Source organism: Lonchura striata, chromosome 10 (assembly GCF_046129695.1).
Source record: "Lonchura striata isolate bLonStr1 chromosome 10, bLonStr1.mat, whole genome shotgun sequence".
Taxonomy (NCBI): Eukaryota; Metazoa; Chordata; class Aves; order Passeriformes; family Estrildidae; genus Lonchura; species Lonchura striata.
Genome location: NC_134612.1, coordinates 20,114,018 through 20,141,543, shown reverse-complemented (window position 1 = coordinate 20,141,543; position 27,526 = coordinate 20,114,018). Strand labels below are relative to the sequence as shown.

At 39.4% G+C, this 27,526-nt stretch overlaps 1 protein-coding gene across 9 annotated transcripts in view; it reads right to left on the bottom strand.

Annotated features, from left to right (window-relative positions):
- PEX5L (peroxisomal biogenesis factor 5 like) overlaps positions 1-7,928 on the bottom strand; it is a 103,494-nt gene extending 95,566 nt beyond the window's left edge. For 4 of the 9 annotated variants that reach the window (XM_021543354.3, XM_021543380.3, XM_021543398.3 and 1 more), the window contains exon 1: positions 7,559-7,928. In XM_021543354.3, the coding sequence (XP_021399029.1) occupies positions 7,559-7,579 (21 nt within the window). In that variant the 5' untranslated portion in view covers positions 7,580-7,928. The remainder of the gene's footprint in view (positions 1-7,558) is intronic. The other 5 variants (XM_021543405.3, XM_021543361.3, XM_021543389.3 and 2 more) reach the window with 2 other exon arrangements.
- Between the last annotated feature and the right edge of the window lie 19,598 nt (positions 7,929-27,526).

The window sequence follows — 27,526 nt, the reverse complement described above, 5'->3', positions numbered from 1 at the left end:
TCAAAAAGTTTCTATTTGTTGTAGTCTTTGTTTACTCCTACAAAGATTAGCAAAATTTACCACATGAAATTCTGTGAAGTTACACTCTAATATTTAGTATTATTTATTGAGAAACGTATTTCTGTATTTCAGGCTAGGCTTAAATGGGCAAGTATTTCTCCCTATTTAACTGACTTTTAATTAACAATGAATAACAGTTCCTGGATCTTTTATTGATACACCTACTAGTCAGAAAATGTTGAATTTGAAAATGCATTTTGTGACAGCTTTCCTGCCCCAATCCAGGAAATGCTGTATTCACCAATTGACACTGTAGCTTTGGAACCCAACTGGTGACATTGGGAAGACAAAAATTAATGTGAAAAAAGGCTGGAAGAAAATCACTCTGTTTCTTCCAACAGTATAATTTCAAATTGTTTCACTGATACAAAAGTTAAGATACAGCTCACTCTAACGTTGATGAAGCAAATTTTAAAGTTTGTTTCCTCAGCTTTTGAAAATTATTAGTCTATACAGCGAAATGATTGACAGTAAATGGATGTCAAAATAATTCTCAAGGTTTCATTTTTAAATGTCAGTGGACAAGAGCATCTGAATTTCTTCTATGTATCTCATAACAGCAGTCATAATATAATCAAAAAAGGTAATTTATCTAAATTCATTGCACTGCACTTTCCTTATCACACATGCTTTTGGTGTTGTTCTAAATGCATAGATGTTATTTTGTTCTAAATGCATATTTTATTGAAAAATGCTGTCCAAACGTGTTGGTAACTTGTATTCAATATCCATATTGGGGTAAGAGGTGTAAAAAGGAAATTATATGAAATAAACATGTTACCAGAAGACAGCAGACTGCTCTAACACATGTGAACATGAAGCAGTAGAGTGTTCCACGTTTTACAGAGAACCTCACAAACACTTCATTTACTGTGGGGTTTGTAAAAATAGAAAAGCATGTGAGAAAAGTGAATTTATGGATACCCTGCAAACATTGTAGATAAAATTCAGGTGGTTTTTATAAAGCTGGCTGCTTCCCTCCTCGTGGCAGTCCCTTATTGCTTCGTAATCCTCCCACGGTGTGAAGAGGGAGCTCTGCTGGTGACAAACTTTCCACCACCAGTCCACCTCCCTCTACTCATGTGAGTGAACACTCAGTGAGTAGCACTTTGCTGTGGAACACTTTTGGTTCTGCTTTGTTTTGTGCCCAAGGGGTGCTGGAGGGGACTCAGCCCTGCTCAGGCACAGTGGTGGGGGGTGAGCTGCCTGCCCTGCATGGGCAAAGCTGCACAAATGGGGCAGGAGGCAAAAACATTGCACGAAATGCTCCAAACTCCAGCAAGGAGGAGAAAATCAGCAAGCACGACAGTGAGAGGAGCAGCAGTGGCAAACCTGAGTGTCATGATAGGTAATGGAGAAGTAGAAGAAAAAAACTTAATGCTCACATAGACTATGAAAATCTACAGAAGTTTGGCACAAAATGGTTTTTTTTGAGAGGAACTGCAGTAATGCTGATGCATGATTAATTGTGCAAACTTTGGGAAAATCACATTCAGTGGCTAATATTAAACTTTGGGTTGTGATTTGTATTTCTGGGCATGGGTAAACTGATGAGACATAGTTTTTTTTTTTTTTTCTATTGCGTATAATGAGTTTCACTTACTTGATATTTTAGAATTTACTTTATTTATATGCAAATAAACCACTGGAAGTAAAACTAATGTACCAATGACTCAGAACTTCAAAAGCCTGAGAGCAGAGCAATGAAATGTTAGACTGTTTATAATAATTCTAACCTGGCAGAAAAATTTGCTGAATTTGGTATTTATGATCCTTAGGCATTTTAGTAGAAATATACAATGACAATGATGAAAATCCATAGATACAGAAAGTCACCTCCTAGCTTACATGCCATGACTCTGATTTGGAAGACAAGTGTTTCTCAAGTTTTGCCTTACCTATTTCTGAAACAGACTGTACAAAATTAGATTCTGTGACACAAACAACTAGTATGTACTTTGTGTGCTGGGTAGATTAATTTTAAGTACTATTACAATGCTTTTAACTTTTCATTTTCAACATTTGCAAAAAGTAAGCTGGATAGAGGATTTAAAATGGACCTGGTTTGTACATCAACGCCTTTTCTTTAAAGCTTGCTTAGAAACAAGATTATTACAAATTACAAAGTAATCTAAAGATGAGCTGCGAGACTGCAATTCCTAAAGTCTAAATTTCTGTATGAATTATTTTTTCCATCCCTTCATGCCTGTTCTTCTATTTGAATAATTCTTCCTGATACAGCTGATGAATTTTATTCCAACGTTTTATCCTCCTCCTTTGCATAGTAAATTGTGACAATAGTGGTAGATTAAAAAAATAAAGTACAGCATGGTTCTTGAGTAAACAGTGCCTCTTTGGTGAAAGTTATATACTGGGTTTAGACTAACATTTATATTAATATATGACAGACACTACACTAGGGGCTGTTGTTTTTTTATTTTTTTGAATGAACTTAATTCCAGAATAGAGGGGTGAATCCTTAGTTGGTTAATAAAAGTTCTTCCTAATTTACATCCAGTAAAACACAGCATGAGCCAAGAATTTCTGAGCCTTTGCAAGATTTTCTACTAGGCTCTTGTAAAATTGCTCAGCAGCTTGAAGGAAAGCTTCTCCCTACCAGCATTGCAAATGCTCACAATTTTTACAGTTTCAGTCTGTGCCTTTGCCAAATGCAATTTATCATCTACTTTCTTTGAATGAACTTCATTCTATGAAAGTGAGCTCATTAGTTTTACCTTTTTTTAATTTACAAGCAGTTCATAATCTGCTGTTCAAAACTTGGGAGAACTGCTACTGAAATACTGGCAAATATCAAGGCAAAATGGAAAACATACCACCATAAACACTGCCCTAGTGTTGTGAGTACATTTAGAAAAGAGTTGTAATAATAAAATATTATCAGTTTATCGCCATGTAATTTTACCTAGGATAGGAGTTATGATTCAGAGACACCACTAGTGATCAGTTAGGATCACAGCCATGTGCCAAGATTTTAAAAATTTTGTAGCTTCAAGTTATTAAGTTTATGTTGGTATTAACGGCAGAGCAGAGATTCAATTTAGCACTGAATTGAATTTTACATTCTGCATATTCTTTGTGGGCCATTTTATTAATGTAAAAATACACATGACTTTTTTTTTATTCATAACTGTTTAATACTTTGGGGTTCATTTATTTTAGGTAGAAGTGTCACCAACACTGTCACAGTATTTTTAATATGTTTCCAAGTAAACCAAAGTGGGATTTGCATCTGCAGTTAATATTGAGATTGTTCTGCTTCCCTTTCCTCAGTGAGTTAGCTGTGTCTTAAATGTTGAGAAATGAGTGCAAAAATGCCTTTTATGAAATATTTAGCAGTACTTTTCATGTGAAACATGTGAAGCCCTTGAGGTTCAAACTTGCAAGAATTTTCATGTACATATACTTAGTTTTTAATAGACCCTCTACAAACATATAGGCGTATGTTTGACAACTGAAATCATAATGAAATGTGAATGATTAATATGGGAAATGCCAATGGCACAATGTTAAATATCACGACACAAGAATTAAGAGCATGAAGCTGATTGCAATTAAAAGTTTAGGAGACTGAACTGATCTATCTGAAACGATCTCATCTGGAACTTGGCCAAGGCATTGTGACTAACAAGCCTGCTCCTGCAAAAAAGTGCCAGAGGAGCTCTGATACCCCTGTGTGGTCAAGATTTCTGCTTTGTCTAAATTAAGCCATCTCAAAACATAACACTGCCATATATATAATCCCATGCCAACATTTGGCAAAGCACTTCTTCTGTTCAAGCATTTGTGCTGGGGAAGGCTGACTAAATACAGCATCAGGGCAAACAGTTTTGAAAGCATTTATTTTGTATTTCATAGGAAGCCAAATGCTGTGCACATACCATTCTGTGACTGAAATTTTCCCCCTGTTCATTTATAGTACTTTCATAGATGTCAACAGGAGGACTGGCACCAGGTCTGTAATATACTGTAAAAACTTTGAAACATCTTATAGTCGGTTGTGAAAATTACAGCAATTTGAGAGCAGTGATTGGGGGATGAACTCAGCTTATGTTCTTCTTCCATCTGGTCTGCTACTGTTCTGTTGAAGATGGAATTGGATTGCACACATTATCCTGAGAGACAAATACTCTCTTTCACCTGTACAATTTAGCATTTAGACTTGGCTCTTCTGCCTTATCTGTGAATCCCAGGGTGCGCTCCCGTATCCATCTCCTGTCAGAGCCTACATCTACTGAATTAAACAGGATCCTTACATAACTGAGGCTGTACATTTGTGGACAAAGAACCCGTGCATTTCATCAGAAGTTCTCTGTCTGATGCAGGAGCCTCAGCCCCATGCTCAGGAGGGGCAGCTGCTGCCTCAGGACCCCGGCAGTCCCTGTGGTTGCTGCAAACACAGAGAGAGCAAAGGCTCAGGCTCATGAGGATGTGAAAGAGCTTTCAAAGAGCTCCCATGGCACTGCACTCCTCTGCATCCTAGTGCTGCTCGGGCTGCTGGCTCTCTGCAAGGCCACCTCACCTCTCTCCCGGTGTTTTACCTGAAAGCAGGCGGTGCACAAGTGATGGCAAAAGCAAATCCTACAGAAAGGCACCTGGAAATGGGAAGGCAGGACATATCTTCCTCTTAGGTGTTTTAAACTGCCTTTGGAATTTATTTTAGGACCACTCTAGTCTTTCTGTGTTGTGAGGCTTCACTTAGAAAACAGTAAGAAGGAAATCTAAAGCTAGATCTTTGAAATAAACAAAGTGGTTTTCTGGCTTTTGGGGAAACAAAACCAAACCAACAAACCTAATCTGTACTATAAACAAAAAATTAAGAAGAGATACACACATTATAGCATGATGTTGTAAAGTACTTTCGGTGGTGGACTTCAGCAAAGCTTAAATGCAAAGTATATTTCATCTACACTTGCACAATTTACTGAGCTCAGTCAGAAATTCCCCGCTGAAGCTGATAATGATTGATGCCTCTCCAAGATAGGTAAAATCCCAATCTCTGTAATTATGCTTATTACCTTGTTACAGTTGTTAAGGTTCTCCCCTTTTAGAAGTATTTCAAGAATTAGCTGAGTTACAGCAGGTTATTAGTGAAACATGGGCTCTGCAAGCATCTTTTAAAATAAGGGGACTATGGAATTAATTCTGCAGACTTTACTTTTATATCTGAGAACAGAACAGTAGGAAAAAAAGGAAATGATTATTGAAATTCTAAATCAGATCCTATGTTTGACCCCGATAACTTCAGAAGAGCTACTGCTCTAATGCATGTAGGATCAGGTGTTATATATTGGCCCACCATTTTGCATTTGGATGTACCCAGTGTAGTTTACCCAGCTAAACACCCCACCTTCTCTTCAAGAAGTGTGAGTTCTATTAAGAGCTCAGTGTTTTAAAAATCAGATTATTTTTGCTTAGGAGTCCAAGGTGCTGACTTATATGTCTGACTTGATCTACCCAAACTGGGATGGGTTTATGGTTCAGCTTATTTTAGATTAACAGGTAATTGAAAATAGTTCTTCCTAAATTAGTAAAAGTCTTAGAAGAAGCCTTGGATAGTAAGAAAGGACCTATAATGCTTAAAATGTGCCATGTACATTTTTTTTTACATGTATTTGTATGGTAACTTAGCTTATGTTCCAACATCGTTTAATCAACATTACAGTAGATCATCTCATTGCAAAGAAATTAGCTTTTTACTGTCTTTGCCTGACTCACTTAAAGGCTCTAATTAAGGATATACTAAACACGAAAATCTCTCCTAAGGCTTTAGGCTTTGTAGATGTTATCTGAAGCTCATTAATGCTTCCGGTTAGGACAAAAATACATTCAAAAGTTTGGATGATGAACTTTTGGGCTTTTGTTTTTAAAAATGATAAGTGTAATCAACAGGAATAGTATTTTTACTTCAGCATGCCTTTTAAGATAATTTGTTTATAATTTATTTGTATTTGAGCCAGAAAAATAAAAGTATTTGGAAAGAAAAAATTAAAATACACCTGTTACAACATATTTGTATGTTCTGATCTTATTTCCTACTGCAAGTTTGACTTCAATCTTTGAATGACTCAGAAAATTTACAGTGCTGTGAGACACCTCAAGATTCCATTAGATACCCTTTTATAAAGTGCTGTACATCTGTAGAAATCTTCCAAAATGTCACTCACAGCAAAAAAACTTCTGCTTACAGATGTAAATACCTATTTGGCAATGTCCCGTTCAGTAGCATTATTTATAGGCTTGGTTTTGTGTCTTAACCTTATTATCAGAAATAAACGGTAACACGCATACTCCCTCCACTGATGACATCTGTTAAAACCTGTTTGCTCTCCTATTACAAGCAGTATTATGTCACATTATTTATCACTGCTGCGACCAGGTAACACAAACATGAAAGAGTAACCGGTGTCATTCAGCTCTGGCAGGCAGTGCTGAATCAGATGCTCTCTGAACTCCCGGGTACCGCGCACTGCCCGCGGTGCCAGGAGCGCTCGGTCGGGCTTTAAACGCTGTGCGAAAAACCGAGCGCAAGTGGCCAGCCCGCACCTCCTGAGGCTGCGGCTCCCCTCTGAACGGCCCCGCTGCCAACACCGCACACAAGGATGTGCGTGATAAAAGCATCTGATCGTTCCTGGCAGTGAGCACCAAGCCAGACTGGGTCAAAGCAAAGGAGGGAATCTGGGAGATCAGTGTAAACCTTTACTCCGCTTTGATACTTCCTCCTTCAAAACAGACTTGGCTTTCCAAGGAAGAGCCACGTGAAGGAGAGCGGGAGTCAAGGTTAAAGCCATCAGGTCCAAGGCAGTGGAATGTTCTTATCAGGGAGGGGTGTATTCTGCCAAGGCAACACAGATCAGTAGGATCATAAGACAAGATTTCTGCCTAAAATCTTGAAGTCTCTTCGCCGTGTGTTTGAATTCATTCTACAAAGTCATTCCGTGGCTTAGCAAAATTAATCCTCATCCCGTGTCGGGAGGGAGGAATAGAAATCCATCACCTTTAAACACAACACATTGAGCAAATCGACAGTTTGAGTGTGGCGTGAAACCTTTGCAGATTTTGCAAAGCAAGTGCTCTGTCTTTTCCCTTATTGTTTGCCCTTCACTTGACATACAGGAAGAGATGCATCAAGAGGATGGCAGGAGACATGTGTCACTTAAAGCATGCCATAACAATGTTTGCCCTGGAATACTCCCTTGAATCTGTTTGAACAAGCAGGCATCACACATGGAAAAACACACAGAGAACTTCACCTAGTTACAAAGTTGACAGAACCCCTTCGCCATCCTCCCCCGCTGAGCAGCGCCAGCCCCGGGCACGCCGCTCCCTTCGGCCCTGAGCTGGAGAGCCGCGGTCACGGCGCACCGGGTCACTTGTTGCACAGTGCCAGGGTGGCATCTCCCCTCCGCTCAGCCCACCGAAAGTCGCCGGAGCCGCGTTTCGGCGGAGCCCGCTCCGAGCTCCCGCCGCGGCCGCTTACCTGCATGTGTCCCTGGTACATCCTGCCGCGGCTGCTCGGCTGCCCTCGGGCCGGCAGGTGCGCTGCGCTGGGGCGCTTCTCCGGCCGCTCGACTACTAGAAAGAAAAAAAAAAAAAAAAAAGGGAAAAAAAAGGCAAAAAGGAAAAAAAAAAAAAAAAAAAAGCCTAACCCTGAAGGAGCTATTTTTGGCTAAAGCTCCGTTTGTCCTGGCAGCTCCTGTACCGGTTTCAGTAACCCAGAGCTGTTCGCCGCCCTCCTCTCGCCTCGCTGCCTGTTTCCCCCTGCGAGGCGGTGCCGGCACTGCCCGGGAGCGGTGCCGGGGGCGCTGGGCAGGCGGGCGGACCCGGGCAGGGCTGCGGGCGGCCGGGCGGGGAGAGCCGCGGGGCGGAGCGGGGCCGCCGCTGCTGCCGGGCCGCGCCCGCCCCGCCGCGCCTCGTCCCGCTGCAGCCGCCCCGGCCTGGCGGCCCCGGCCCGGCCGCCCTCCCCCGCCTCCCGCCGGCAGCCCCGGCCTCCTTCCCGCCCCCCTTCCCTCCTCCTCCTTCCTTCTCTCCTCCCTCCTTCCCTCCCTCTCTCCCTCCGCAGGGGGAGCGCGCAGCATCCAGGGAACGCGCGGAGCCCCGCGGCCGCCGGGCGGAGCCGCCGGGGTCCCGCTGCAGCCCCGAGCCCACCGCCCCGCCAGCGCTGGCGGATCCCGCTGCAGTCATTAAAAGAAAAAAAAAAAATACAAAACAAGGCCAAAAACCCCAGAAAAAAAAAAAAAAACCTGCTAAGCATAACAGCAGAAATCGGAGCGTCCCGGAGCCAGGACTCGGCAAAACCTGGATGTGGCACACGGAGCCCGCGGTGGCGAGTTTCGGCTGCCCGCGGAAGCGGAGGCGCGCAGGGAGCGGCCCCGGCGCGGGCGCATCCCGGCGATGGGCGCTGCCCGCGGAGCTCCCGGCCGCGGGGAACCGGGCTCAGCAAAAGGAGCGGGCCGGGCCCTACCTTGTGCTCTGCGTGTGAAGAGCGAACGTGATCTGTTGTAATTCCCAGGAAATATCAGGAGACTCTGGTTCTGGCTCCGTAGTATCGCTTAGCAGCGTTTTTCAGCGCTTGCCAAAGACAGTGTTATATAGGCAAAAAGCTGGCAGCGGCCCGTACGTGCAAAATTCTGACCTTGTAAACTGGCACAACAGGCCTGGCTAAATCCTGAAGGAGACACCTGCATCGTCTTGGATCCAGCTTTTTTCTCCACTTCGCCACCTCAAACCTGAAACTCCCAATCTGCTAAAAGGAGCAGCTGCTTCAATTTCATCGTAAATTTCTGTCCTACCCAGTGTGTCTATATTCAGTAGCACAGAAAACCTCCAGCGCCTGGAATTTGCTAGATTGTGTAATGTCTTGGCTCTGAGCTCTCAAGTTTCACTATCAAACTACACAAAACTTTATGATGCTTTTGATAGACCAGAGCAATCCAGCCTTAGGCATGCTCCTGTACTAGAGCAATGCAAAATAGATTTCTTATTCCTGAGACCAGCACATTTGTATCATCACAGCTCTCATGTCAGCTGACTAAAAAAGCCTTTTTGAAGTGTTCTCATTCAGCTAAAAAAATGGGTTTTTGCAGAACATGAGTTCATAAAGTCTTCAGTGATGGCATAAGCAAAATCTATCCAATTATTTTTTTCACTTAGGCTTAAGAGTTTTATCTTTTAGATAGATAGCAAAAATGACAGTTCTTTTACATCCAGTGAATATGTATCCAGCTCACTGAGATTTTCAGAACGGCCGAGGAGTTTAGCCTTGTATTGGTGATAAAAGGAAAGAAGAAATGATTTTTTTTTTTTTTGTCTAAATCCCTTAAGCTGCTTTGAAAACCTCAATTAAGAGCTGATGAGCTTAAAATACATCTTTGGGATTGTTCATACATGTTAGACATATATTACTGTAAAACTTCACAAAGGGTGACTGCACTGATTTGAATTATCGTGGTTTCACTTAAAATACACAATACGGAGAACAGATTTTTCAGATGTAAAATTTTGGCTGCCTTTGTGCTCAATTTATAAGTTTAGATCTAGGTGAAAAAACCCAAGTCCTATTTAAACTTGGAGCCCTGATGTCTTTGCTCTTTGTTGAGATTTATTAGACTCTTTAGCTTTTAGTAATCTTGAAGGTGCAATTCTTCACTCTGACTACAGTAGATCCAGAGTGAGCATTCCTGTGTCAGTGTGCAGATTTTCCATAGTAGCTGAATGTTTCTAAGGCACTTGAAAATATCTTTTTCTTACTGTTTTTTTAATTGTTATTGTTCTTTTAAGTCTGAGGTTCTTGTGTTTTTCTCAGGGGGAAAACTGGGGGAAATTTGTCAATGCCAGTGTGTAGCAATAACTAATTTTTCTAAATCTCAGTATATGCGTCATGACTTAAATTTTTTCTACAAGGTATGAAAATCACACTTATAGTAAAAGAGTTGTTAATTTAGCAATGGTTATTCAAGCTATGTTATTTGTGAGTGTAGGACAAACACTGGTAGAATTTGTCAAGGTCCAAATGCTAGAGATTAATAGTGTAGTGTGTTACAGGCATTTTTCCTAATGCATCTGAAGCACAATTCGTTGCACAATTTGTTGATGTCACATTTTGGCAGGATTTGAGTGATCCAGTAAAGCCAGATAGATCCAGCTTTTGCCTTTTTCCTTAGCAGGGGCTAAATCACTTGGCAGTGGTCAGGGAGGGAGCTGGCAGAGCAGCAGCTGGTGCAGAGCAGAGATGGAGGGAGAGGTGTGCAGGTACACAGGGGCTGCAGGGGCTCCTCCTGCTTGAGGAGCTGCTCCTCAAGTATGGCTCAGCCCAAGGCACACTCACAAGTGCTCTGCTTCCACAGGTGTAAACTCTGCCTTTGCTCTCCCTCTTCACAAGAAGAAGCTTCAGCGAGATTGTTTCTCTCTCCATCCAGTCCTAATCTGGAATCAGTTATTGCTCAGTTATTGTGCAGCTTAAATCTGGGTGCTGGGTGGCACAGAAAGCATTAATGTGTAATTATGTACCATGCATATAAAGGCAAGTTCTTTACAGTTTAAAAGCAGGTGAGTGCCAGGATCCATAATCTCTCTGACTCTGCTCTGTTTATGAATGTGAAAATCTGTTTTGTTGCAGGGCATAGATAGTCACGCAAGGTTCACTTGCTTAAAATGCTTTGAAAATATTTTTCTTTTGTGCTCCTTTTTGGTCTGTCTGTGTGGCTGCATTAATATTTGAACCAGTGATGTCTGTGTGCTATGATCTCTCTAATCTTTGTTGTTTGTTATGGCAAAACTGGAAAAAAACATGGTAGAAAATATGAAAGTCATAATGTTTGTTAAGAAAAAGAAAAGTCACCATATGGCTGAACAGATTTTAATTAATATTAAATTGCCAGGAGAAATTTTGAGAGAAGTCAAATAAAAATCCTTTATTTTACAAATAAATGCTCAGATTTTGTTTTTGAATACATTGCTGAGGCGATTTGGACTATTGGGAAGCCTGAAGACAGTAATGGGAGGGCATTCTCAGAAATACAAAATGCACAGAAATAGAAAAGGTGATTTTGGGGAAGCTGGCAGCTACCTAGCTACTGTCAAAACCCTGACACTTAACTACTCCTGGGAGGTGGTAGAGATTTCATTCCTTTAGACCTTACTGATATTTCTGTCATCCTGTAAACTTAAAAAAAATACTCTTAAATCACTGACTGTGAAACTGGACACAACCATTTCTATAGATTCCAAGCTAAGAACACTTATTCTAACATTCTTCATTAACACAGTGATGGGAATGGCAGGGTCTGTGATTGCCACACCAAGAAACCACATGGCAAGGGTAAGTCACGATTTTTATCAGGAAAATCTTAAGCACAGATAAACAGGCCTGCACACTTTGTGTAGAAAAGTGAAAATATCCCCAATGTGTTGTGTGCAAAGAAGTGTTCAGTGGAAGAGTTTGAAATGCAAATTGAGGGGGATGAGTCCTGGCACTGGAGACTTGGAGGGGCCACTCTGGGGAACTTGTGCCTCCGAATGCCCAGCAGGTTGCTGTACCCATCACTCAAGGGTGCTTCTCAGATCCCTCTGAATTGCTGGTGTTTCTCAGGTGTGACAACAGATTGTGTTGGCAGCATCCAAGAACAGCACACATTTGGTCATAAAGACAGATTTACTGCTTTGTTCAGTAATAGATTAATGTTCTGGTGCATATATGTTGTATAAAACATCAGTCTATCAGCTCATGTAACCATGGAGATGAGTAATTTGCATACATGGAAACTTTGGGTTCATTTATGCTTAGTGCCTATATTTTCTTAAGAAATAGATCTTTACAAACATTATTATTAATAAATATTTTCATTAATGCTGTTTTCTGCTAGCTGAGAATAATTGGCCTAATTTGTGAAAACATGGAGCTGATTAAAAATTAACTACTGAAAATAATCTAGCTTATTCTTAGACTCAAGTGAGACTGTAAAAAACTGTCAAAATTAATATATTAATATATTAATAGTGTTAAACTTTATAAATAACATAAAATTAGAATTTGTAATATTGTTAGCTCTGACAGAGTCTAATTACACTTTATACTTTGTTTTCTAGTGGCAGTCATAAGGTATGAAAGGCACAACCACACATTAGTGAAAGTGCTAATTATATTATGTGTATTTACACATTCCTTTCCTATGCTAATGTGTTTATATATGCTTAGGGAATACATATAAAGTAGGTTTTTGAGATCCTTTACGTGCTTTAATGAATAATAAATGTGAACAAGACACAATCCAAAATTAATTTTAAAATGCAAGAAGTTTTGCTAGTGATGCATATACAATGTTTCATTAAAAAGACCCAATGTAGAAACCACCAGCCACAGTAACAAATGGCAATTCGGTTGCAGATACTGCGAGTAGAATACTAACAGTATAATTCTTCATTATGTTGGAATCACACCACTTTTATTGACCTGCAGCTCTGTATCTGTTAGTAAATACCAGCCTAGAACTTGTCAGCAGAGTGAAGAACAATATCACATTATTACAGATTGTAACCAGCATAATGACAAACTCCCAGTCCCGTTTCAGTGGGGGTTTCTGTTCCGTGTGTGGCACGTCCCCTGTTTTTGTGCCCCAGTTTGATGTGTAGGGTAGGTGCTGGGAGTGGCACTGGAGGAGCAGCTCAGCTCTGTCCTGGCCAGCTCTCGTTGTGGCATGTGTTGGAGCCAGGTCACTGCTTCACAGAATCACAGAATAATTCTGGTTGGAAGGGACCTCTGGAGGTTATCCAGTCCAACCCCTGCCAAGGCATGGTCAGCAGAAGCAGGTGACACAGGAACATGTTCAGGTGGGTTTGGGAGACTCAGTGCTGCCCATCCCAGTGCTGTGCACCCTCAATGTGAAATTCTCCCTCATGTGAAGGTGGAACTTCTTGTAGTTTGGTTTATATTTAGTCTGTGCTCTCCTGCCCATACCTGAAACGAGTGCTGTGGAGAAATTGTGACTTCCTTGGGAGAGGTGAGCTCTGAGTGGCTTTGCACTGATCTCACCTTTCCCGCTTGTGATGAGCTCAGCAGGAGCTGGTGCTGCAGTGTGCAGCCACTGAGAGAGGATGCAAGCCATGGCCAGGGAGTAACACATCATGCACATCAAATCATCAAATCATCTGCACAGGAAATTGCTTCCCAGTGGGTCTGTCCTGCCTTTACCCTGCGTGGTTGTGTTTCTTATCACCATAGTTACTGTTGTTTGTGCAATCCCACAGCCACACACCTCCTAGCACAGGAGGTTTTCTTTGTTTGCAGAGGAGCTGGTTTGGATGTGTAGTGATGCTGTTCTCCACAAAGAAATGCCTCACACAGAAAGGATCATCTGCCAGTGTAGACAATGAAAAGAGGAGAAAGCATGGCTTTCCACTCTCACCAGGCACCTGATTGCAGATCCAAGAAAGTTACGTCAATGGCCAAATGGCCATGCTCTGAAGTTTTCTTGAATTGGACCCTGGTGTGCATCTGCTGAAGTCAACACAAACCTTCCACTGACTCCACTGAACAGAGTGCATGGATAGGCCTCATCTACACAAGTGCTGCAGACTTGTAACCTCACCATTCCTCATTTATGGAGTAGGAAAACGTTTCATGGCAGATTTAGAACCCCAGAGATCCGCTGGTCCTGCAGCTGCTGTGATTGCAGTGTAGCACAAATGTATTTGGGTTGATTCTGCAACCCCATTGAAAGTCTTACAATGTGGGAAGTCCACAACTCAACAGATAATCAGCTCCAGTTTTTAACTATCCTATTTGAGTTTTTCCTATTGACCTTATTTAAACATGCATTGATTAAGTTTATGCCCTTTGTTCTACTTGCTTTAGACAAAATTGACATGAAGAAGGATATATTCCATTTTCTTTTGTAGCTGCTCTGTACACATTTTTAAGAAAATTATTGCATCTTCCTGTAATTTTTTTTTTTTTCTAAAAGAGTAAGCAATGCCAGTTCTTTAGTGCTTGTCACGCAGATTGGGTTTTCTAGATCTTGATAATTTTTTTGTTACCTCTCTTAGTAATGACCCAAAGTGGATAAGTACCAGAAGAAATTCTTCCTGTGTGTTTTCTGTTTCTACATCTCTCTGTGGTATTGCAACACTAGGATCTTGTTGAGTGGTGTTAAGCTTGTGATCCTGTTACCTCTGGTGATATTACTGAATCATTGAATCATTTTCTTAGCCACTGTGGTTTTTGTGGTTGATTGGTCCTACCTAACTTCAGAATTTTGATGCTGTACTTAACCACTTGTATTCTGCTTCTTCAAAACCATTTTCTACCTTTACTTAGATGTTTCTAAATTTGAGAACATCCTTATCCTATTCTCTTATGCTTTTTCTAGATTTATATTCCCTGTAAATGTAACTAATATGCCTTCTATTTCTTTAGCCAAATCATTAATCAAAATACTGAATTACATGCTGGAATGCGACTCAGAAAAACCCTCTAGTTTGACAGTGAATCATCAGTAACTATTTTCTGAGTAAAACTAAGTAAACATGTAAGTGGGATTTTTTATAGACTATGGTTTTCCCCCAGCTCTTTATGACTAAATTGCAGAGTTCTTATTAAATATATTATTAAATATATCTACTGTGTTTTGCTTGCCTGTAATATCTATGACAGTGCTGTACAGAAAAATCAGTCTGCAATTCTGATTACTGCTCTCCTTATTTTCATCTAGGTATTAAAATAATTTCTTTGTTACAGTGTTTCTGCTGTAACTAGAAATAAGCTTCCCAGCTCTTTTTGCCCTGTTTTTAATGATAAGCACTGTGGTTTTACCTCTTTATAAGTTCTGTTTGATGCTTCTGAGGTTGCTTCTATTTATACTCAGAATATTTGAGGGCAAGTTTTGATCAGGTGGTGTATTCTGAAGACAACTCACTTGCCTAAATACTTTCAAGTCTGTGTTTTCCCATCACTACTGTTTGGTCTGTTGTGCTTCCCATTACACCTGATCATCTTAGGTAATTGAAATCTATCTTTTCTTCAGATACCCATAGGATTTTAGTTTCATATAGCTCACTGATGTTCCAAAATATGTTTTAGAAGCTGCATAAGTATGCAGGCATTTATCTACTACAGACTCCTGATGTCTGTGCTGGATGGGTGACAGCATCCAGCCTGGCTGTGATTTACAGCTAGCTTTGGTATATCTGCACTGCATTGCCATTATAACAGTGAGTGCAATTTAAACACATAAATTTACCTTAAATTAGGAAAAATTGCTTAGGTAGAAAACTTGCTTATATAGAGTTCATGAAAGTCTGGCTTAAATGGTTGAGTATTGCTAAAAATTTTTCTGCTGTACTAGTACCTAAATAATTCTGGCCCTGAAATGAAAGGAAAATTTGAAAGGATTTTCTTCTGATAATTTTTTTCTTCAGTACAAAAACTCACTTCAGATCTCAAAGTGAAAATTTGGTGCTCTAATTAGATTTTATCCACTAGTGGTTGCTGGTGATATAGATGAGACATAGTCTTCTTACTATATTAACTGCTTTTGTTTGTTGTATTAACAAACCTTCAGAAATTACTGGATTAATCAGAACATCCATTTAGAGCATCTCCACATGCTTACTGACATAAGGGACTTCCTGACAGCAAAGGATTTCATGTTGCCATATAAATGCTTGGTAGGCAGCAAGAAAAAGATATGAGAGTACTTTGTTCCTCAGATCCTGTTGAATATAAAGGAAAGAAATCTTTTTATTGAAGTAGGAATATTCTTACTCACTGGAGAGGTAATGCAACACAGAAGAGTTAGAAACCCAAATACCTGGGTCTTAAGAATTTAAAGGTCTTTAAGGTTTAAAGGTCTTTAAACCACGAGGCATTTTGGGAGTAAGTGATGTTATCAGCATTTTGTGCAGGCAGAGAAAGAGATTGGGAAATTCCATCACTGACTGCAGAGGTTGTTAAACAGCTCAGAAAGTTGAGACATTTTATGATCAGCAGTTCCAAAAACATTCATCAGGGAGTATTCAAGGAACTGCTTAAGAATGTCTCTGGACTGTTAATGTTGGTTTTTATTAATTGATACAGCACTGGGAAGGAAATACTGTGCCAGAATTTTAAATGGGATGGCTTCATAATTACAGGCCTTTCAGCCTGGTGCCAATCTCTGGCAAAATAATGGAAGACTGATATGGGATATTATTAGCAAAATAATCAGGAATAATGTAATATATGGCAGTTCTTATTGGTTTATGGAAAATATATCTTGTTGGACTAACTCAATAACTTTCTTCTGATATATGAGGTTTGGCTGATGAATGTTCTGGTGCTGATGTAATGGACTTTCTTGGGGCATTTGTCATGGTACCACACAACCCTTGATTAAGAAATGAGAATAATGCAAATTAAACTGGGCAACATATTAAAAAGACCCAAAACTGCTTATCTGGTAGTCTTAATATACAAAGTGGAAATTATTATCTAATAGGCTCCCTTAGGGATTGTTGGGTCATGGTCTCTTTCCCATTTCTTATTAGGACTGGGAAATTATTTTGAAAATAACTAGTGGTAAATTTATGTAGATAGAATAAATTTTGGGCCTTTGGAAATAAATTTAGTGCATGAAGTAATTAATAAATCATAGACACTTCAGAAATACTGAAGGTATACCCCTGTCTTTTGAAGGGCAAGGAACTGGACTTTGATGATCTTTATGGATCCCTTCCAACTCAGGCTAGTATATGGATCTATGATTCTAAATAATTATTACAGGATGAATGACTGACTGGTGAAATAATCACTGAAAGGTTTGTGGTGGATTGTGATAGATAACTGGGGGAATATAGGGTTTTACTGTCACACCAAAGGCCTAGAAGTGGCCCAAAGAGAACCTTCCAGCAGTGATGATGGAGCTATCCTGTGTCAGGAGTGAGGTGGTAACTTCCCCAACAGCTGAGTCCATGTGAAGATACAGATTCACGTGTCAGACAGGAATAAAGAGCTGATGAAGGCTTAGAGGATGATTTTTTGCAGAGAGGTACTTAAGGACTTGAACCTATTTAGTTTAAGCAGAGGTAATTTGTCCCAGCCTGTCTCTATAAGGCACAGAATATGAGGCTGAGAAACTTCAACGTAGCAGTTATAAGGAAATAAAATGGTGTGAGGTTGGAAGTTATGCAAAGTTAGACCCTAGGTGCACATTTCTGTAATAATGGTAATAAACCATTGAAACTAGTTTTAAAGGATCATTATGGGTTCTCTGCCTGGAGTTTTTAAAATCAAGATTCCTTGGGTTTTATTTTTTCTGGAAAATATATTTTTCTTCAAGTAGGAATTGATTTAGACTGAACCTGTAGTTGTGTTATGGGAACATTGTGTCATGATATTGATTATTGTGTTATTCATCATTGTTAGAACTGTTTTTATAATTTCTAAACTCGAGCCTACCCAGTGGGACACTGAGAGGACAGTACCTGTTCCTACTGATTCCCAGCCTAGGGTTATCCTCTATACCACACAACTTCCTACTAATTAAGAGAAGGGCTGGAATTTCTTCAATACAGGGTTTTTTACACATGCATGTAGGTGTGGGAGTCCTGCTTCAGTCTCAGTGTGGAGGTTCAAGGGAGCTCTTTCCCCTCCTGTGCACCTTGCCCAGGAGCAGTTCTCAAGCTGTGCTTTGTGCTGGGTGAGTGCAGCACTCTGGAAACCCCAGCCGGGCCAAGCTGAACCTGTCTGTGGCCTCTAGACAGCTGATTCACTCTGGGAAGGCTCTTCTTGGAAGGGCTGATCTCCCAATCTCCCACATCAACCCCATATCAGATGAAGAATGTGCTTTCCTCAGTTCCCTTGGAGCCATCAAAGCTTTTTTCATTACAATTTTTGGCTTTCCTCTGCTGCACTGGTTCCCAAGTCATTTCTTTCCTCTGCTGAGCAGGAAATTTGTGTTTCAGATGCTCCTTTTTTTAATAATGCATGTTCAATTTCAACCCCTAACAATATTTTTTATTAATGATGGGTCTTTTTTTTTCCCCCTTTTTATTTTTTTTTTTTTACTGAAATACCTGTATTGGTTAAATAGTTCCTATCACACAGATCAGGAATTATTTGCTGACAGAAGAAAAGATGCACTGCCTAAAAAGGAAGATATAAGGAAAGATTCTGCTGAGACCTGTTTTTGAGGGACCCTGAATGTGTGTCTGTCCCACAGCTCAGAAGGCCAAATCCTTATGTCCTTGCTTGAATATGAGAGGTGCTCTGAAATTTTTCAGTCCAGCTGGGCCAGTTCTGGAGTGATTCAGTGTCACCCCTTAGGTCATTTGGTATTCTTTATGTTTGATGTGGTGCCATGTGGAGAGGCAGCACAAGGATCTCTGTATTTTACAACATCTCACAGCAAGAGGGGCAGCCATGCAGGGAAGTGTGTCCATCACCTCTTTGAGAAGAGAACAGATCCCCATTTGACTTGCCAAGGGAAAAGCTGCTGGGTCACCAGCTATGGTAATACACCAGCTTCAGTTCATCTTTTCTTCTGCTTCTACAAAAATGCCAGGACAGAATTAATAGCAAGGAAGTCACTTTTAAATAGAAGGAGTTTGGAAATGTCAGACTAGGCTGCCACAAACAAATTCTGCTGCTTATTTTTTTTTTTTTTTTTGGGTTTTCTGTCATTCACAAATAACCTGTGTTTCAGGCTCATGATTTAATGGTTCTAGGCATATTCATAACAGATATTAATTTTGACTACAGAGAGGAAAAAAAGGCTTCTTTTTTTTCAGTTGCTAGCAAAATATTATCAACATATTGGGATGTGTAGATGGTAGCAGACAAAATTTGACTGGAGTTCTTTGACAAAAAGAGAATAAAAAGCTCACTCTGAATTTTAAAGTTCTTTAAAGAATGTACATCAGCAGCAATCAGGTCTAACAGGCTGAGATAGGGTGAGAATAATCATTTGCATCTCACAGTTATGTGAGAAATACCTCTGTAAAACAAGTGATTAAAGTGCACCACTGGGCTCTGAAGTCTGTCTTTTGAAAAACTGATTCTTTGAAAGCTGCTTTCTAGTTTGTCAGTGCCAGGGAAACCAGTTTTATTTTAGGAATTCTTTCATATCTATATGATAATATAAGACTCCAGTGCAGGGGAAATATTTTTACTTCGGCTTTGGGCCAGTTTGACTACCTGTCCTGATTGTGAAGAACAGAATAAAAACCCCACTGCACTAAGAAGAGGTTATTTCAATGCAAACATGACTGATACAATAACACAAGACTCAGAGAAAGACATGAGATTTACTCTTACAGATCTCTTTGTGCTTTTGTAAATCTAATTCCAAAACATAAGACCTTCTCATTACAACCAGCTATGTCAGAGAAGTTCTGCACAGCTGTGCAACTGAATAAAGCATAAAAATAAAGCTTTACAGCACAGTTGTTACAAGTTTTAATTGTTCAAGTTTTGTTGACTTTAAAATAATTTTTTTTATAATTTTCAAAAAGAAACACTTCCTCACTTTGTCAGGGATGTTACCTGGTCATGTAAACTGAGGGCTTAGGCCAGGAATTTATCTAAACTTTCCTAGCACTGCTTCTCTTTAAACTTGTCACTAGCACAGCCTCCCTAGTTCTGCTTTCTCAGATGCAATTATATCATTAGCTGCACATGTCTCAGGGCCAGCAGAGACTTATAAACTCTGATAAAAAGCTCTTACTCACAGCTCATCTTAATGGGGGATTTCATATTCAGAAAGTAGCATGAGCAGATGTGATCAGGAAAAAACAAAAAAACCCCAATGACTAACAGACACAAAACCAGAGAGCTATAACTATAAATACAAACAAATCATTGTGCTGTGCTCGTTTTCACCATGACAGACAACCTTGCACTACAACAATACATACACAGCAATAAAAGCTGGAAAATCCTGGAGCAGATCCTCAGCAGGGATAAATTCTCACAGCTCCATGACAACAGCATTGTGACAATTTATACCTGGCAAAGCCTTGCTCTTTACAGAACAACTCCACCTCTTTTGGAGTGGAATTCATCTTTTTGTAGAGAGGCATTTACCTTCCCTGGTGTAGGCTTAAAGTAAATCCTGCATGAGGGGTTGGAAGGCAAATAGATCCTGTGCTGCTTTGCTGTGTCAGAGTATTTCACCTGCTGTGTTGTGGCATTATTCAGATGAATAATTTGGCCTCCAAAGAATTCCTAATAGGAAAGGCTTTGCTAACTAATGTCAGAGTCAGCTGGTGTCCCTTGAGATGCTATAATTAAGATACAGCAGATGTTGAAACTTTTCTTCAGAAGGTTCTAGTGATTAAGATATCATGTGTAGTAGACATATGCATTTGCTTAGATACAAGGGAGAAAATAGGGATTAAGTGAGATCACTGTTTCATGAGGCAAGGAGGAAGATGCAGTGTGTGCTGGAAGATTTTGTTTAGACAAGCTCATGGCAAAAGAATTGAGAAGTGTCTGGCTGATTAAGAGCAAAAACGTTGCTGATGTGTGAAAGCTGGAGGGCATGTGGAGAACTTGTACTTTGGCAAAATAACTATTTGATAGGTCCAAGGAGGAGCCAACAGCCTAATTTCTTTAATGCATTCCCCCTTTACTCACTTTATTTGGATTACTGCATGCCATCCTGCTTTGCTCTGTAACCAAATGCATAGATGGAGGCACTTTGGAGAAAAGTTTGGGTCTTGTCTTTCTCTACTTTGGAAGCTGTCAAATCCCTTGTCCTTCTCTGAATATGGAGTGATTTCATCTGAATTTTTGCTTTATTTTCTGCATTTCTGCTTGTCTGCTGTTTCCTTTTGCTTAAGATACTTTGCCTAGGGTGTATCTACTCCTTGTGACAGGGTGTTTCTTACCGATGTGCTAAAAATCCTTCCAGAAGCTGATTCTGGAATACTGATGTTCCAGTCTCAGTGCCTCTTCATAAATCAGATCAAGGAAATTGCTGCTTAAGCACTGTTTATGCAAACTTTGGTTCAGAAACTGAGTGGTGTTTCTGTTAAGGATTCAGAAAATGCACTTTGACTGTATAATATTGAAGTCTTTGCTCCAATAATGGATAAAGAGACTTTTAATGTGTTCAATTAAAGCTTCACAATTCTTCTAATGGTAACAGATTGTGCTATCACCCTATGAGAACTGTGAAGTGAGTTAATAGTGATCAAAATATCTACTGTGCCTGCATATCAATTTTCTTACATTACTGGCATGTTGGCTCTGCTGTCTCACTTAAATTCCAGCTAAAAAAATTATGTTCTGCCCACCTTAACTGTAATTCCTTCCAAAGCACTCAGCACTCCCTCAGTGCCCTACTTATCCTTTATTTCTGCTCCAACCTGTTGAGCAGTTACTGGGAGCTGTCAGGCTATGGAGCTCTGCTCATGATTCCTACATGCAATCTACAGGTTCATTTTCACAGCACCTTCTTAGGACAAAAGGACATATGAGTTATTCCTTTCCAATACAGCTGTATAATTTCAGATAAAAATATGAAGAATAAGATAAGGCCAGATAAATGAATGTATCTGGGAGTTGTGTTGGCGCTGTGCGTTTTGTATGCTTTTATATGTGTGTCATTTGCAGTAGAGAATTTAAAATATTTTCAGAGCCAAAAACATTTAAAATAATAACATGACAAAAACATCCATCTCTTTAAAATGTGAACTGCAGTTCAACCCAGGCATCACTCTTCTATTCTAATAGAGCAAAAATGCTTTCAATTTTTGTAACATTTTTCTCTTAAGCACTGAAAAACCTTTTAGAAGTTTTAGAAGTTATGGATTATCATAATTTTCATTTTAGAGAGGAATGTACTGAATCTCAGAGGAAAGTTAGATGAATTGGAAACTTTGAAGTACTGACAACTTCAGTGTTGAAATCATCCTCTTTCTGAAATGTAAAATCATTTGTCACTGAAGCAAAACTGTTCCCAAAATATGACTTTCATTTTTGAAAGGGAGTCAGAAGAGTGTTTATATAAGCCTCTAAATACCTAAATCTCTTAGGTATGACTGAAGCCATTTCTTCAGGCTGGGGAGTGATTGCTTGATCACTTCCTGCAATCAACAGTCACAACCAATTCTTACTTGGCCATACTAGAAACTGAGCTGTTAATAAAAATAAAAAATGACTGTTTCCTTTAAAAACATGAGCAGAGATAAGTTGAACCAGTTACCTTTTGAGACCTTTTTTTCCTTTGGTTTAGTTATTTTTTATTTTTTTTTTAACCAGATGAGCATAATAAGTTTCTGACCTATAACTAAGTCTCTTAAGCTGGTTTTGTTTGCCCAAAAACGCAAAGCTGAATGACTGACAGAAGAAATACAGCTTAACTCATTTTTGGTTCAGTCAGGAACTTAACAGAGGAGTAAAAATGTTGAATTTTAGCTTCAACATTAACTAAACAGCATATATTCCTCCATCAACTTTGAATTTTTAAATCTGAGTCACAAAGGGAAGGATACAGCTGGGGAGATGAGACTGTGTTTCCATAACAGATTTTTCCTCCAACTTTGCTCTGTGGCCATGGACTTCCTCTGTAGCCATACCACTGTCACAAAGTGAGTTTCTTCTGATAGGTGACCTCTTCCTTCTCTTCTTGTCCATATTTTAGATTTATTCATGCTACAAAAATTGACATCGTCAAGTGGTTCTTCTGTAAGGTTCCACAATGTCCTGCTGGGGTCACCAAGCAAAGCTGACACTGAGATACATATGGCCTTAATTGGAGAAAAATAGGTAAAATAAACTACAATAATGTGTTTATCTAAGTGAGTGTTGAGGTTCACAGTAGTGCTGTGCAACTGAAAAACTGATACAAAGATATCTTGAGACTCACAACCAGATGTTTCAGAAAGAAGAACAATTCTTTCTCTAGAAAGAAGAGCACAATTACATAATAACTGATAAATATTACATAATATCTAATAAATGTGGGAGGTTGGGAAATTCCATTCCCTCTTGTAACACTTTTCTGTTTTATAAACTTAAAGCTCCCTTTCCCAGAGGGCCTTGACGTGCCTTTAAATTTAACTCCTATTTTGGACCTCAGGAAAGGTTGGCACACCTGAAAGCCCCTCTAGTTTGGCAGCTTGGTCTGAGAAAAAGAGCCAGCTCTGTTTCTCATCCTAGAAGATCGTGGCTCTAACAGCATTTACCATTGGCTTTTCTGTTTTAATGTTGAGAAATTCAACTACATGGGTTTTCCACATCTCAGAAGTTACAAAATTGGAGCTCACTGAAAACCTGAAGTGGTTAAACAATGAGCAAGGTAGTTTAGAAAGCTGGTAAAGGATTTAGCTTCTGCTGTCGCAGGATGAACTGCTCATGAACCAATGTAAAAAGAAGGGTAAGAATCAATTCTGCGTGTTCATGCAATTCTTCATCTCCTTCATTGGCATATCAGGAGTTTTAATGAGATGTCTCTGGCACTCAGACATGGATGGAATGAACAAATTTGAAGAGCTATAAGTTATATTTATAGACCTATCATTCACATAAGCCAGATATGCAGTGTGTGCTGGTGAGTTACACTTAGAAGAACAAGGAAATTCGGCGTGATGCTCTGCAGTGCAGCTTTGGGTCGTGGTCACTTTTCAAGTCCTTTATCAATTCAGATTTCAGTGAACAGCTGTAAGGACAAATCAACATCCAAACACACGTTAGAGGTGGGTACCAAAATGTGATGGAAACATCATCTCTGCAGTGCTGAAAGAGTGGAAATCATGGGAAGGAAATGGATTGGGGCTGTATGGTACCAGAGAAGGCAGGTGTTGTGGTGAGCTTATCCCAGCAGTGGGCTGGGATGATCTGTTGCCTTTCCTGCTGGTTCTTCTGTGATGCAACGTTCAAGAACATTTCAAAGCAGAAGAATCCACATCCTTTTGATCATAAATCCTGAGATTTTCTGGGCAGAAACCTGGAACATTTGCTGTTTTGTGAAGAATGGGGAACACATGGTTCTTTGTAAATAATAAATGATAAAAATAAAGCATGAGTAACCATGCTGTAAAAAGAGAGCAGCAAATGCATTGAGAAATATCAGCTGCAGGACTAGGATTACCTAATAAGCTATAATTTATTATTTGTCATTTCCCTTTAGATTTTTAACTCCTAAACTTAGCTACTTAGTTACTAAACAAAGGGCTTCTACAAAATTGGTTTTTAAAAAAATTAAAGTATGGAACTCCATGTAGGATTTGTCAAAAACTAGAAACAATTGGAAAGAGGGTAATGAGAAAAATACAAAATGCAATACAATTCAGTTTGAACAAAAGAACAAAGTTTGAGTTCTGTCTACTTACAGCTTATCAGTAAGATAAATGAATTTTGTGGGATGTGGAATGCTCAGATAATCTTCTGAGTAATACTGAATGTCTCTGTCATAGGACATGCATTTAATAAAAGTTTTTCCACAGAGTAAAATGATGTTTTGAGCTGTTAGGGTTTGCCAAGAGTGGCATAGGGATGAGAATAGAATGTGTTTAGTCAATACATATTTTATAAATATTATTTTAATTTTTTGGGGGTTTTTTTTGTTTTGTTTTGTTTTGTTTACATTAAGAAATTAACTTGATAAAGTTTCTGGCAGGCCAGGCTTATGTGACAGCAGAATCATGAGAAGTTTTTACATGTGAAAGATATATTCCAGTCAAAGTCATACAATTCAGGAATTGTAATATTTAAAATTTTATCTCTAAAATAAAACTATTTTTGTGTTTGAGGATTTTATTGTTTTTTATTTTTTACAAAGAGCAGAGTTCTCTGTAGAACTGGCACCTTTTATTGCAACTTCAAAATGAAATTCAGAGACTCCTGTCCTGTAAATATTTTATATAACCTAAGGACAGAACTGATCCTGCCCATGAATGCCAAATAAACCACTTACTTCTTTCAGTAGTCACATTTACTATTTTTTCCTTCCCATGATGGTATGAAATACATATTTTCAGGATCATATTACAATAATGTCATGATAAAATAATTATTGATTTCTTATAAAAATCTCTTTACTGTGATAAATCTAGCTTGGTTTTCCAAGTCCAGCTCTGAGTCCCAGGCTCTGAGTGATGCCAGGAGGCACAGAGCTGCAGAGACACTGCTGTGATAGACTTGCAGGTGTCACTTCAGTGTCTCCACTGTTTATTTCCCTGTATTTTAGAAACATAGCATAGGAGCTCAACAATATGAATATGGCTTCCTGCTCTATCATAAACACCTAATCTAACTTACCTCAGGTGAATTCCACATGCATCCTTTTATTATTGTTTTCTTCACCAGTAAGAAAAATTAGTTTTTATTATTCTGCTACATCCTATTGGTACTTTATATATTTATCTTCAAAGTCTGGAGACACATGAGTCCCATGTGTAGCAAAATGTCATCTCTGGCTGTAAATTTGTCTATTTATCTTTCTCTCTCTTTCTCTCTATCTATCTATGAAAAGAGGAGAGAATCGCTAAAGAAGAGAATTATTTGCATTGGAAAAGATTAATTTTTTTGGTGACAAACTTCAGCACATTATTTATAGGCAGATCTATCCCATTAAATCTTGATAGAGGGATGTGTCAGCAGAATTTTCTGTAATTGATATCCACAAAGTGATCCATACTGCAGGTACCCCATAGCACCTGATTATTTTGAAGGCAGGGAGCAGTGCATTGCATTCTTTTCCATGTAGAAGTTCCCTGTGCAAGTTTTGGAGCAACATCTTTAAGAATATTGTCAGCAAATTCACTATATTTGTATGCTCCTACAAGACCATACTAATGGGAGAGAACTGCTTTGTTCCATGAAAAATACTTCCAGGTAAAGGCTTTACTCACAGTGACAGCGAGTGCTTGTGATAATCCAGAAATAATTCTCATGACTGTAACTTTTTTTTTTTTGCAACAATTACCTGGAGTCTGCAGAATTCCTCACTGAGGGCTGGAACCATAAAAAGCAGAGTTGACTAATGGAGCAGTGTGTAAGTGATACAGAGGTCACCTACCCTTAGAGAAGTAGAAAAAGGTGCTCCACATTCTTTTAACAGCACAGCATTTTAGAGAGGAGTCGAGTATTTTTTCACCAGACTATATTTAATATTCCAGAGAATGGCTTTTTCTTCTGAGTTTCAAATGTCTGACTATGGGAGGTATTTAGGTATTCCACTGTCTCTCACCTAAAACTGGGAGGGCAGAGAATGTGCAAACCCCTTGGCAGCTGCTGCCATCTGGCAGGAGGGTGCTTGACTTGAGTGTGTGATGGCCAGTGGTAGAGATGAGCAGTGTCAGACAGTGAAATGGGCCTGCAAAGTGATGGGTCGGTTTTCAGTCCAGTCCTTGCCTACAACTGGTTTTTCTATTTTATTTTAACCATTTTATTTTTTATTTTAACCATTTATTTTACCCACGGAACCAGGGTACAGCTCTTCTCACTGTTGGGAAAACTGTCAGGAATGACCCTAAAATCTAAATAGAAAGTTGCCTTGGACTGTAGGAAAGTTTCAAGGATCTGTCAGGATGTGCTGGTGGATTTTAGAAAGCTTAATGAGCAAGAATCACCGTGACAGCTATTTCAGTCATAGACAGGCTTGCTCTTTACACCTTACAGCCCCAGAGCTGCACCCAAAATAGCTATTTGCATGTTCCAGGCAGGAAACACATTTGAGTTTAGTAATGAGGTGAAAGGCTGTGTTTTTTGTCTGTTTCTCTGATTTCTGCTGCAAAGGGAGGAGTCCTGGTAAGCACATGGATCTAGCAGGGTCTGCCAGTCCCCAGCTTCGTGATAATCAGTGATAATTCTCTGCTAAGGAAATGAGTAATAAAAAACAGGTTGAAAAAGGTAAGTGAAATAAAAATTATATCTTTGGGGCAGTTCTGGCCAAAACACAATTAAATATTGGGAGATTATTAGGGAGCTAACTCGTGTTACTCTCTTTCTTCCAGTGCAGGGACACAGAAATCAGATATGAACTAGATGTTAAATTAGTGAAGGTTAAAGCCAACAGTTTTAGCTGATCTAATTTTCCATTGCATAATACAGAAAATCTCTCTTTTGGGGGTTTCTTTTGAAGGTGAGCAAGGGAAGTGGAATGAGATGTGTCCCTGAGGTTTCTGAAATGTCAAACCTTGAAGGCTTCATATACATTCCTCTAAGATGTACAGTGCTACAGAGGCTCTTTCTGATAGCAAATACCAGAAGATGTGAATGAAAAGTACAAAGTTTTGTTAAGTAATTAAAAGTTAAACAATTGTTCAAGCCAAAACAAAGACTAAAATTGCAGAGGAGTGAGTGTAATTAATGGGAAGATCCTGCTCTGTGATATGACAAATACAAACCCAAATCTAAGTGCTAGACCTGTTATTTCATGCAAATAAAACAATGAGAGATGAGAGAGTTCAACCATGAAAGACAGGAAATAGAATTAGAGATGAACCAGAGTGAAAAACTTTAAACTTT